Here is a 13607-nt window from a genome sequence, read left to right on the forward strand (position 1 = left end):
ACATGTGTTCCCATTACACTTATTGATGGAAAGGATAAGTCTGGAATCCAGAGAGAACAATGTTACCTAACACATCCTTTTAAGTTGAACAGAAGATGCTTCTTACCCTAAGTGATTTCAATCTGTTTGTATAAATGTAAAAATAAGAACACTTTAATATTTAAAATCTGTGTAGAAATTAGATTAGATTTGTGTTCAACATGAATACAATGAAGAGTTCTAATTCTTGAGAAAAGTCTATGAAATGTGATTTCTCATATATGAGACTAGATCAAATTGTACTCTGCTGTGCGTGATTATTTGAAGTTTCACTTCTGTATATTACTTAATTTTAAAGGGTGTTCCGGCATGTACAAATGTCATAGTACAACTGCACAAAAAGGTATGAACAGCAGCTAACTTCTGAGCAATATTTTCCCTGTCTTGCTGATAATTGATAAATTGTTTGATTGCTTATATTAACAAAACCTCTCTGTTATTTGAAAAGTCACTAGGAATACAAAATAAATCCATGAAACAAAACAATGTAATATATTAGAATTTCATTACAAAATATTCCTGCATTTAAACTCAGAGAAGTTGCATCTAACTTGGCACTTATACTGTTTAACCTTTTCACTACTGGTGCAGACTACAAGTGGGTTTTAAACAATGGAATCACCTGCTCAGTAGGGGACCAATCCAATATCCATGAAATCAATTACAGTCTTTCAACAGACTTCAACAACCACTGGATCAGACTTTAGGGCTGGCCTCCATGAGATAGTCATCCCTAGTAGTAAGACTTAACAGTAATTATTCTTTAGCTCCAGCAACAGAGGCTTGCATTTAATTCCCAATTCTTCAAACCCTTATGGAGGTAAGATTATTCACGCAATTAGTTCCACTGAATTCATATCCTTTGCAAACTTGAGAGAAAATCATAGTCAAGAGGCACTAGACTAGAGCATAATTCTGGCCTCTTTAAAAATACACACACTAAAGTTTGTACAAAAAGGATTTTACACACACCATTTGAGATTTATAAGGTTTCTGTAGGTTTCAGAGTAACAGCCGTGTTAGTCTGTATTCGCAAAAAGAAAAGGAGTATTTGTGGCACCTTAGAGACTAACCAATTTATTTGAGCATAAGCTTTCGTGAGCTACAGCTCACTTCATCAGATGCATACTGTAGTTTAAATTCAGCTTGAATGTATAGGGCAAACCTTGTTTCTGATGATTAAAATGTAATAGAAAACAGAATCAGTCATGGGTCCTTTAACAAATCAGGAACAAGAAAGAGTATCTTGTCTGACAGGATGCAGGAAGAAAATTGTTATAGAACCCAAATAGGGTATTCCAACCCCTGTTCTAACTTCTACTGGGCTCATCAAGGTGCAGATCTGCTCTGAGAATCTGAAAGCCATAACCAACTCCCAGACAGCCTCTCTCCTGGAACATACTCCATCAAATGAAGCTCAGGACAGAGAGAATCTGGGTCACACTCTTTATCTCAAGTCACAAAACTATTAAAATTCCAGAAGGAAAACTATCCAAATACAATACTACATCAATAAATAAATAAATAAATAAAAAATTTAGACCACACCCCCATCTGGCCAGAATTTGGATGTCCTTGGCAAGAGAAAAAGGCATGAGATCTGCTGTCAAATTTTTATATCCACCGTACAATTCAATTTACTAAAAATGTTCATGTTAATACAAAAACACTTATATTTTGTAAATTTAATACGAGAACAGTTACATGTAGATTAACAAATGAGATACAAAGAACAGTCTTTGTTTACTAAAATAAGCAAAGAAAAACACCCTAAACCATCTACAATCTGTTTATAATCCTGCACGCAACACAATTTTTAAGAATACAAAATTGATTAAAGATTAAAAGATGTCAGTCATATTTTGCCAAACAAACAGAGGATTCAAAAGTATTTCCTTAACAGCTTCTACAGAAACTCAAGTAGGTTCAAACATCTGCCTGGGTGGATGAATGTAAGTGAGAACGAATTTGGCCACGAGTGGTTTTTCATATGTTAGCAGTTTCAATATTTATTAAAATCTGATATGACAGATTTAGAATTTGAAACTATTTTCACAATTTAAAAAACTGAAACATGATGTTTCGCTTCAAAGAACACAAAGTGAAAATCTCTACTGTACCAGTCTAAAAAAATATAAATTCCTGTTTCAAAATAAGAACGGTCATTTAATTACTGAAAAAAACAGAGATAATACAAACTGTATTCCATTGAACAGTTTAGCCTTTCACTATGATACAAAAAGTTGCAAAGTAATACAAGATCTCCTTTCTGAAAGCACCAAATATCTAAAGATTTTAATATTGTATTGCAAAATGGTCTGACAGAAAAGTTTCACATAACTGTTTTTGTAAATTAGACCCAAGTCTCAAGATGTGCTTTATAGTTTCAAAATATTTACATTTCAATACAGATATAGTACATACCTTATCAAAACCATGTTTAATTTTCTAGAGTATAAAAAAAACAAAAAAATATTCCCAGATTAGTAGGTTGTTGCGGGGGCTGGAGGGGTTGTGGGGTTTTTTGTTTTGTTTTTTTTTTTGTTTGTTTTTTTAACAAAATGTGTTTTTCCACTGTTAACAATTAGGAACTACAGGCATTTATACAAAATTCAAATGTATAATATATCTCCAGCATCAAATTAATTATTTTTTTACCTGTAGAAATGTGACTGCAAAATATGTGCTCAATTCATCACTTGCTGTACATGAAATTTAAAAAAATAAAATGGTTTACAATTTGTGACAAGATAACCGAGAAAATTCTATACATGTACAGTGGCCAGTTATTAAACTTCACTATCAACCATCCTCCTTCCCCACTAAAAACTCACCTTCATTCAGCAAGGCACTTAGCACATGAATCATCCTATTGACTTCACTGAGTAGTCACACAGCAATCAATGGGAGTTGATTAGCCATGTGCTTATTATTATTATTAGTAAGTAGCTTGCTGAATTGAGGCTTACATGTGTAGATTCTAACATGCAAAATCTTCAAATTTAGGATGTCAAAACAAAGATTCTACAGAAAATGTGGATAGGTACTGGCAATGTAGAGTTCTGCAACATAATCTCTCTTTTTCAAGGCAGCAGTTTGGTTCTCCAGCTAGTTCTTCCTATCTATGCACTAGCTGCTAGGCTGGCTGGGGTCCTGGTTAAAGGCTCTATCCTGAAAGTATACATTTCTAATCGGATTACACATAGCACTGATCATTATGCCCTACAGCATGCACAATCCATCGGAATCACATCATGCCAGCCAGTAAAGAAGCCAGACCTCATTTCATGCACTTTAAGTTGAGCTTCTGCTTGCTTGCACAATAAGTAGTCACCTGTGTCCTCTTCCTGCTCTTACACTTGTGTGGCACAAGACACAACTTGGCCCCTGACTGTACAACACAGAATTAAGCTTTCCTTGCCACTCCACATTGTGGGTCTGATTCTGATCTCACCAATTCCTCATTTACACTGTTGTAGCTCCACTGAAGTCAGTGGGGAGTTACTTCTGTTCCTTAAAATTGGAGTTTAATCAGATTCAGCACCAGTTTTTCCCCACTATGGCATTTTTTTTAAATTTGCTACTAAATTATGATGCACACTTTTTTTATTCGTAAGAGTCAAAGATACTCTTCATTAGACTTATGCCTGACCTCTGAACCATTAAGCTGTAGTAGTAAAATTCAGACTGAATTCAATTAATTTCACACAGGTCATATAGTTGGATATTTTAAATCCCTATTGACCTCACAACATAACGTTACTGCATATAGTGTCCTAGTGAAGAGAACTGCACTAGAATGTTTTCAGAGCAAATCATTTCCAGGTCTCTTTCAAAAAAGCAAGGGATAGCCATAACACTTATTTCAGGCATCCAAGTGCTATGTAGTGTTTAGTGCTCAAGAGTGGCTTCTCATACAGTTTATAATTCCTATTACCACAATCCCACCTGCCAAATATAAAAACCCTCCAGTAAAATATTTACTGTCTCCCTTTCCAAACAAATTAATGGCACTCATGTTAAAATAAGAGCAGTAAACTGACAGTTTCTCACTTGTGGCTTTCTAGAGGAAGAAAAAGAACATCCCAGCCTTTGGTTGCTTCTATCAAATGTCTCTGTCCATGACTTATCCATTCTTCCTGGTCTACATATATCCTTCCACAAAACCAACACTTAAACATACACTGCAGTGTTTTAGCTGGTGAAGTTTCCACTACCCGGTAGTTGTTTTTATGGGTCTTTTTTAGCTTCATTTTTAAAAAGTTCTGCTTTTTCATTTGGCTTGTTGTTTCCAAGTTCTGAAATGTAAGCCGTTTATTATACTGTTTCACACCAAGACAACTACTCGTTCTTTCTGATAAAACAACTTTCACAATATTGCCTTTATACTTGTTGACAATTTTCATTATATTAATTACCTCTGCTGAATCAACATCAGGATGATTTAATACAACTACAGGCTGGTTACGACGAGGACATTTTATCAACTGATGTTCTCTAAGTGGTACAAGCCTAAGACGCCTTGCTGTCAAAAGAGGCATCGCCTCAGAAATGCAACTGGTTTCTGAGTAAATTCTTGTTTTCTTCTTAGACAAATAATCCCTGGACTTTGCTTGTTTTACCTTATTTTTGGGTCCAAGTTGATCCTTTGAAGTAAGTTTGCTCTGCTTACTTAGCTCATCACTTTTTTGATGCAGTAGTATAAAATTTTGTTTGCTATTACTTTTTGCATTAGCCTCTCTTTTTGGTCTGTGCCTAAGTGACATATTTTGATTTCTGGACTGCTCATTAAGTTCACTCTCATTTGGCAAAGGTAGGTTACTGCTTAGTTTCTCAGAAATGCTGAAAGGAACTGGTCGTGGTAGAAACATTTCGTTACAACACATCGTAGCAGATGACATTTCATTCTTATCTCCTTCTTCTTTTGTGTTCTCACTCCTAGTGACATTCAGGACCTTCAGCACTGTCCCTTTTGGAATGAACACTGGAGTAGCAATGTGAGTGTTTTTAGTCATTCTACTTTTAGCTTTTGTTGTAGCTGACCGTGATTGTGATGGTTGTTTATTACACAATTCATTACCAATCCCACCATTCTGTGGTGTTTGAAGTGAAGATGCAAATTGTTCCAATTCAGTAGCAGGGACTTTTTTTTCAGAGTTTGCTAAAGTTTCCCGAGGCAAAGGCATCTTCTTATTAGAAGCACAACATCTAACAGGCATAGGTGAAGCAACCAATGTAGATTTCACATTACACTCCGCAGCGGACATCAACTGAGCAATCTTTCTACACAACATTGTTGTTGACTTTTTATTGCATGCAGTATTATCCCACTTGATTCCCTCTGGGATGTTTTCAGCCCCAGAGCTAAGGGAAAATACAGATGAAATGACAGGACCCTCAGAAGGGCTGTCCTTATTTTCTACATTCTGCAATTCTAAAGCTTCTAAAGGATTATTCTGACAATCAGAGATCTCTCTGTTTAATTTACTTAAGCCAACACTTGATTCCTCTAAACATGAACTTTTATTTAAAGAGAACTCTCCCCATCCTTGAGAAGTTTTAAAAGATTCTTTAACCAAACAGGTATCAAACAAATGTGTTTCCAGAGAGCTAATGATCTGGCTCCTGCATTCTTTGTCATCACCGTTAAAAGGCAATATGTCCTTTTCTCCAAGGGCAGGAGATGAAGAGGAACTGTTGCTCTTCTGAGCCGCCTGCAACAAAACAGTCTGGGATCTATCACTTTCAGAGGAAGCAGCATATGCACGTGTGGACATGTCCAGGGTCTCTTTAGAACAGTATAAATCATTTTTTGCATATTTTTCCTTATTTGAGGATTTAGGACAACTTATTTTTGATTTATCCTGCCTAGGTACATTTGAGTTACAGTCAGAATTGGAGGAATTAAGACATTCAGAGTTCTTTTTGTATTTATTATCCGAAGCAAGCACGTTACTAACACTAGATAAATTTACAGTTGCTTCAGTGGTTAATTCATTTTGAGCAACAGAAGTTATTCTTTTTCCTTTCTCTGTTTGTTCTGCACCTTGATTCCTGAGTTCCTCTTCTTTACAGTTTATAGGTTTATTACTTGTTTCTTTCAGAGGAATAAGTTTAAGAACCAACTGCTGTGTGCCATTCACTATTTTTATGTCTAATAACTGAGCTAAGCAGTTAGAAGGAACTACAAGTTCTGAAGGTGCAATCACTGTTAATGGCATTCCTGGCTGTATGGGCTCTTTTTTTGGAGAATAAACTTCAACTTCCACATTTTGGTTCTCATATATGTTTACTTCAGCTGGTTCCAATACAGTTTTATCTTGGACTGATGTCGTACCTAGGCTACATTCTACATCGTCAGACAAACAAACTGTTTTGTTCATTTCATCTTGCATTTTGCTGCAAGTTGTACTTGATGATAAATCTGAAGGCTCATTCTGAAGAGGAATTTTTTGATCACACTTCTGCTTTTCAGAAAACAAAGTGCTTCTCTTTGGTAAGCAAGATCTCTTTTGCTCTTGTTTTGTAACCATATTCATTGGCCCCTTCTCAGTAACTGTTTCATGTACTCTTCTGGTATGTTTTACTATATAATCATGCCTAACAGCACCGTATTCACAGTATTCACATTGATATGGAAAAGTTCCAGTATGTTTCACCAAATGCCGTTGGAATTCTCCTTTGGTGTAGGATACATAGCTACAGTGGGCGCACACAAATTTAATCTCTTCATGCTGAACGACATGCTTTTTATACTGCAAAGGATCCTTTGTTGAAAATCGACATTTATCGCAGTAATATTTGTCTGGTTGAAAGTTTTTTACTTTAAATGTTTTCTGAGTTTTACTTCGGGATGTTTTTTCTTGATTTTCTAAATCTATGGCAGTGGCACTGTCAGCTACACAATGGAAAGTCGGTGGCGTATTCAGACTGCACCTGCAGCAAATGAAACTTTTGTCTTCAGTCTGTCTGGGTTTGTTATGCTTTAGTAAGTCAGGCACTGGAAGTTTCTGCACGCTTCTGCACTTTATACAAAGGACCAATGGCAGCTTATCCTCAGCTTCATCCCCTTGATAGACACAGTTCTGGCCTTCAGTCCCTTTTGGTTGATTTGCTTCATCCTCATTGGCTTGCTTTGGAGATGTAGTCAAAGAATTATTTATGTCATTAACTTGGCTTGTATACAGTTTTGGTAAAATTTCCCTCATTTTCTTTATCTGCATTTCAAAACAAGTGGCTCTTGCCAGTTTAGGCAAATACAATGGCAATGGACACAAACAATTTTTATAGTGACAGTCTCTCAAATGTGTTGCTTAGTTATCATTCAGGCAACTGCTCTGGAGAGTGTGTATTTTTATCTTTATGAATAAGTATTGCTTCAAGTTCTGAAACCATAAAACTCTATTTTCAGTTCTCTACTGGATTCTCTCAACTTGCAGCACTAAAAAAATAAAAGCGAAAGACTGGGTCAGTTAGTGAAAAAACACTTTGAAAAATTGTTGTTACTTGGTAAGTAAATATTTGCAATATAATAAAAATAGCTGACTGTTGAAATACAGTTTGCAAATCTGTTTCTCTGCTTTATTAGGCATATAGTACATACAACCATGAAAGTGTACTCAATGTATTCTTTCACAGGTGCTTACATTTTGCAGCTATAATCTGTATTATATAAAATTCACACAATACAGTGTTCTATGGTATTTTCTCCTATGTATTTTTTTTAATTCTTTAAAAAAAATGAAATTTGACATAAAGTTACTGAAGCAGAGAGAAACCTCTCTGTCATTTGAGAGCAAAAGCCAAATTATCAAATGGACACTAGAATACATTTCCATGTCTTGTTTATGCCGAGGACTGAGAAGAGGTAGGTCTAAAATTTTCTGCCCTTACTCATTCAAATCTACCTCAATAGTCTTTGTATTTGTTATCCATCAAGATCACATTCCTAATTACCATGAGTTTATCTACACCAAGGGGATTTTTAAGCTATTTGGAAATGCTTCAAATATGTAACCTCACTAAAGCAAGGTTCTCTTAGTCAGTGTCAAAGTTTTTAATCAAAATAAATTTGGATAATCATAAAAAAGCATGTAGCTTACAGTTGGCCAATCCTACCACTGATAAGGACAAACCAGTTTATTTGATGTACATTTTTTTATTATTTGTATTGCAGTGCTGCACAAAGACCCAAGTCAAAACCAAATCCCCACTGTGCTAGTTACTGCATAGGTAGAGCTCTTCATGGATACAAATGTATATCCACGGATATAAATCAGTATCCGTGAAACTGCAGAGCTCTCCCGGGAACCACAGTGGCAAAAGAAGCACAACGTGGGGCTGTCGCTCCCAGGAGCCAGTGCCCTGCTCTGGCAGCTCCTCTGGCACAGCTGTACCACCCCCAGCCTTGCTCCCATCCCTTCCATGCAGCTGTCTGCGTCTTCTGTCTGGGGGTGTGCGTGCCACTTGAACACAAGAGCGCGACCAGGGATGGCTGCCGGTGAGCCTGATGACCACCTCAATGGGTGGGGCTGAGGGCGGTACAGCCGCGCCAGAGGAGCTGCCAGCACAGAGCACTGGCTCCTGGGAGCAGCAGCCCCACATTCCGCTCCTTTCGCCACTACAGTTCCCAGGAGAGCCCTGTGGTTCTGCAGATACTGATTTATATCCATGGCTGTCCGCATCCGTGGGTATAAATTTGTATCCATGCCGGGCTCTATGCATAGGCATACGATCCCTGCCCTGAAAAGATTACAATCTAATTTGAATACACAAGATGCAACAGGTAAGAAAAGGAAAAAAAACACACAAACACAGTGGGACAGAAGATGGAGGACAATGGCAAACCATGTAGCATTAGCCTACACAAAATGACAGGTTTCAGAGTAGCAGCTGTGTTAGTCTGTATTCACAAAAAGAAAAGGAGTACTAGTGGCACCTTAGAGACTAACCAATTTATCTGAGCATAAGCTTTCATGAGCTACAGCTCACATCCAATGAAGTGAGCTATAGGTCACGAAAGCTTATGCTCATATAAATTGGTTAGTCTCTAAGGTGCCACTAGTACTCCTAAACAAAATGTATGTCACAACCTGATTGTTCCAAAATTCTTTGAACAACAACAAAGAGCAAAGGAGTTTTTTTCCTGTGGTTTTTAAACTTCATGTAAATAGAATCTGATCCTCAGCTGTTGCCTAGATTGCGAGAAAGCTTATATGTTAAAAAATAAAAAGTTTTGTCCTCAAAGCATGCACAAAGCTCAATAAAGATTAATGATTGAGACTCTCCTTCTGTGTCGCACCTACCCAAGAAGCAACATGTAAAATCCATTCACATCTTCCCTGTACAAGCATTTCTATATATGAAGATGCCATTGCATAATGCTTATCTAGGTACGGAGACATTTCTAGATGATGTTGCATAGCAACATAACCGTCAGGAGTCACCCTCTCCCCTCCCCTTGCTTACTTATAGGTAAGTAAGGTTTGGGCTATTGCCCCAAGAGCATGATGTTGGAATTACTTAGTAATATCATATGAAGGCAATGCCCGTGTGAAAGAGGACACTTTTACACAATGATGTAAGTCTTAGTGTCAGCCTGAACTTTGGTCGGAATGAGTTCCAGAGACCTTCCTTGTGAATGCACTGTGAGTTCATTTGATCTTGAATCTGTGTTCCATCCATTAGTCTTCTTAGGAAATACTGCCATGGAAAGGGATTGATTCTCAAAGATATCTTGGTTTTAAGTCCATCCAGGGCTTTGAGGAATTACCTCAATTTTTATGAAAATCAAATGGCAGCCAATATAATTAATAGTACTGTGTTACGTACTTTTACTGGTTCACTCCACTTAGCAGATTAGGCGGTATGTGCTGAATAAAACTGTAGTTTGCTGATAGCCTTTTGGATGAAGCCAAAATGTAGCAATCCAGTCTCATGTGGTAATAACTGTAGCTAAATTCACATCTGGAAGCAATATTAGACTCCTGCGCAGCCAAAGGTTGGCTGTTGTACAGCCATCTGGATGTCTATGAGTAGGTTTTATGACTCCAATGCTTTGACAATATTGATAATTGGAGGGTATGTGCCCTCATTAGAGAACTAGATGAAAATTCCTATTTGTCCCACATAGGTTCGTCTCTCTTCATACTAGTATCACGTCTGTCTCATCGAGGTTGAAGATGAGCAAGACACTTTGCATCCAAGTCTTTATTTCTTTTGGACATAAATATGACAGGCGTACTGCTGTGTTTCAGGTCAAGAAGATGATACAGCACTTTACTTGATGTTTATATTGGTGTTAAATTTAAAATACATTTTCTTCAAAACTGTTGCATCCACACAATTGTTTTGATGCTGTCTGCAGCACTGAAATCTTAATGAAACTTTATCTCAATAGCAAGGATGAAATGAACATAAATGTTCTCATTGCCAATCCTAAGCGTTTTTAAAAAAAAAAACTATGTGCAACCATCCATAGACAAAATAATTGCACTCAACCAAATAGGGAAACAAAACCTTCTGGCTTCAGCTGCCAATTACATGATCACAAAAAAGAGCATTAAAAACTCAAGTGTTTTCCTATGCTATTAAAAAAACCTAGCAAGGCAATTTTCACAAAATATGAAAAAATGAACAAAAGTATATCAAAGAGGCAGGCCTTAGCAGAACACAAGAGATTTTGAAGTTTTTTTTGCAACAAAACTATTTAAAGATCATTTTGATTTAATAGACATACAACTGCGCTATCAGTTGAAAAGCTGAAAGTCTGATACAGTAGAAACTGAACTGGGATATTTTCGATAGTCTATTGTCCCTATTGAGTTTTCTGAACCGAACAGACCTTATATTTAGAAGAAATCCTGTATTTAAGCATGTGGCAAACCCCATGTTCAAATTAAATTTGTATTAGAATCAAGAGAATGAAAATAAAAAGAATCATTCAAATAGTGTTCTGGGGAAAAAAAAGATTAAACAGCCATCTGTCGTCTTAATGACATGCCCTGTTTTCTTTGCCAAGTCCCATCACTGGTTATTCTTGAGTGCTGAAAGTCCAATCTGGAAGGTTTTGGTGTGAAGGGTTCCATTTTGTCATTGTGTGGGATAGAATGAATGAGAAGAAGAGAAATATAGATGTTTTAATAAGATGTGAGAATATTCCAGAACATGGTGACTATGAATTGTGCAAATCCACACAGTCTCAGGAGGCAACATACTGACCATTCACTACACACCAGCATGACAAAGTATGTAGAAAAACTGGACACTTTGTAGCCTACCTTTATACTCTTCAAAGTATTCATAGAGATACAATGCAGAAGGTTAACTAAAGGAAACAGTTTCTTCAAAGTGCAGCATAACCCAAAAGAGCACAGAAAAGTACGGATGACTATAAAATCCAAAGGCATCATTTTGTACCTCTGCTCATGTCCAGCAGCAGCCCATATAGCAAAGAAAATATTTAAAGAATGGAAGAGAAGAGAATACTGAAAATGTTATAATGTTGTAATATAAATCTCCTGGAATACTGTTTTCAGTTCTAACTGCTACCTTCAAAAGATGTAGAAAAGTATTAATAAATTTTCAGAAACAATACTGTACTAAAAAGCAAGTGAGCCAGCAAATTATACCAATGGAACTTTCTTTGGCAGAAATAATGGTGTAGAGGATATTTTGTTTCCAAATGAACTTCTAGCCATGTAGCACAATACTTAATGTATGTGGAGTTCAAAGTTCTTCTCTCTTTAAAAATAAACAGAAATATCAATACACCAGATTTTTTAAAAAGCAAAAACCATACACCAGTTTTTAAAGCTTGCCTTTATTATAACATATACAATTATTTTATATTATTTCACATCCTGCCAACATGTAAAAAAAAATCTCCATTTGAATTATATGCAGAACAATTTATTGGGACCTCCTATAACGTGAATTATACAAAATATTAAGTTAAAAACAAACTGGACATTTTTAAAGCATAGCTTAAATGTATTTTGTCCCATGAAAACAAGAATGTATTGTAAACGCACTGCACAGTATTCTAGCCCCAATCCTGTACTGAGAACTACAGGGGTCTACCACATCGTTCAGTGAAGGACAGGGCCCTCAATTTACCTTTTACAAAATGCTGCTATCAACCTCAAGCAGAAAACTAGAGTAGTCCTATTGCAGTAACCTGACACACGCACCTTGACATGCTAAATATTTATTGCACCTATAGTTACCTTTGTAAAAGGTACTTGAGATACCTACACTTGTTTATGATTAGATGTATAATTGCCAGCCTTTAAAATTAAATATCAGAGTTTTCTGTTGCACACATTTATGCCCATAAAAATAATCCTTCAATAGTCTAAGCTTGTTTAACCAGGATTTAATATTATACTATTCTATACTTACTAATAAGTAAGGGCTAATAAGAATACAGTAAAGAAGCATGGCATTGAAGAAAACAGAGAACCAAGGGTATGGTGAAGGGTATCCAATTTTAAAAGTATGTATCTCTTAGACCCAGACCCTGGAAACATTTTACTACCATGAGTAGCCCCACTCACAGTCTTCTTAGTAGCAGCATGGAAATTTGCTATTGGAAAATATACTGCAAGACATTTAGCCAAATCTGAGTTAATGCAGGATTATTCCCTACAGCATATTAATTATAAATCACTATTTGTGTTTAAATCCTTTGAGGAAATATATTAATTCTACTACTGTCTTAGGGGAGTTTCTTTTGAAACAAATTACAGATAGAACAGATTTCATTTAATCATTAAAGGAATCTCCTTCCTTAGAAGTTTTTAAGGTCAGGCTTGACGAAGCCCTGGCTCGGATGATTTAATTGGGGATTGGTCCTGCTTTGAGCAGGGGGTTGGACTAGATGACCTCCTGAGGTCCCTTCCAAACCTGATATTCTATGATTCTATGATCTATTCCAGCTCTTCCCCATAGTATTTTATTGTTAATTTGTGTATTAATGCCATGTACTAAACCTTCCTCAGTAGCAGAACCACTAACCAAAGTTCCTATTCAGTACCAAGACAAAAGATTCAATAGTAATCTTGGGAAAACAGAGTAAGTGTCGATGGAAGGGCTCAGAAAAAGCCTAACCCCATGGCCACACACAAAATTGTTGAATAGCCAGAAGTTGCACCCATGTGGGCTGTGCGCCCAAGGAAACGTTACTGGGAACCGACTAGAGCAGACAGCCTGCTCCCTCCCTGCACTTTGCAAGGCTCAAAGCAGGGTCCCTGATCCCTTCCTTGGGGAAAGGAGACATTTCTCGCCGCCTGTAACTACAAAATAAGAAGGGGATAGGAGGGGGAAGGTTTTTCCCACTAATCCCCGCAATGCTCCGACCGGCCCAGCGAGGGCAGTACAGCCAGCACGGAGTGCGGCAGCAGCAAGTCCTACCACCCCCGCAGCGACGAGTGCAGCCCCGCCTGGACCGCAGCTAGGGGGACCCCCATTCCACCGCCCGTGACCGCAGCTAGGGGGACCCCCATTCCACCGCCCGTGACGAGGCGGGAGCTGGAACAGCAGGACTCGGGGCGGCAGCAGGTCCCGCT

At 37.3% G+C, this 13607-nt stretch overlaps 1 protein-coding gene across 5 annotated transcripts in view; it reads right to left on the reverse strand.

Annotated features, from left to right (window-relative positions):
• ZNF518B (zinc finger protein 518B) overlaps nt 1-13607 on the reverse strand; it is a 154696-nt gene that overhangs the window by 140691 nt on the left and 398 nt on the right. Inside the window, exon 2 of one of the 5 annotated variants that reach the window (XM_073342498.1) lies at nt 1480-7480. The exons of the other annotated variants lie outside the window; for them this stretch is intronic. Coding sequence (XP_073198599.1) covers nt 4089-7262 — 3174 coding nt within the window. The 5' untranslated portion in view covers nt 7263-7480 and the 3' untranslated portion in view covers nt 1480-4088. Of the gene's footprint in view, nt 1-1479; nt 7481-13607 lie in introns of those variants that run through there. 5 annotated transcript variants of the gene reach the window in all.

Source organism: Lepidochelys kempii, chromosome 4 (genome assembly GCF_965140265.1).
Source record: "Lepidochelys kempii isolate rLepKem1 chromosome 4, rLepKem1.hap2, whole genome shotgun sequence".
Taxonomy (NCBI): Eukaryota; Metazoa; Chordata; order Testudines; family Cheloniidae; genus Lepidochelys; species Lepidochelys kempii.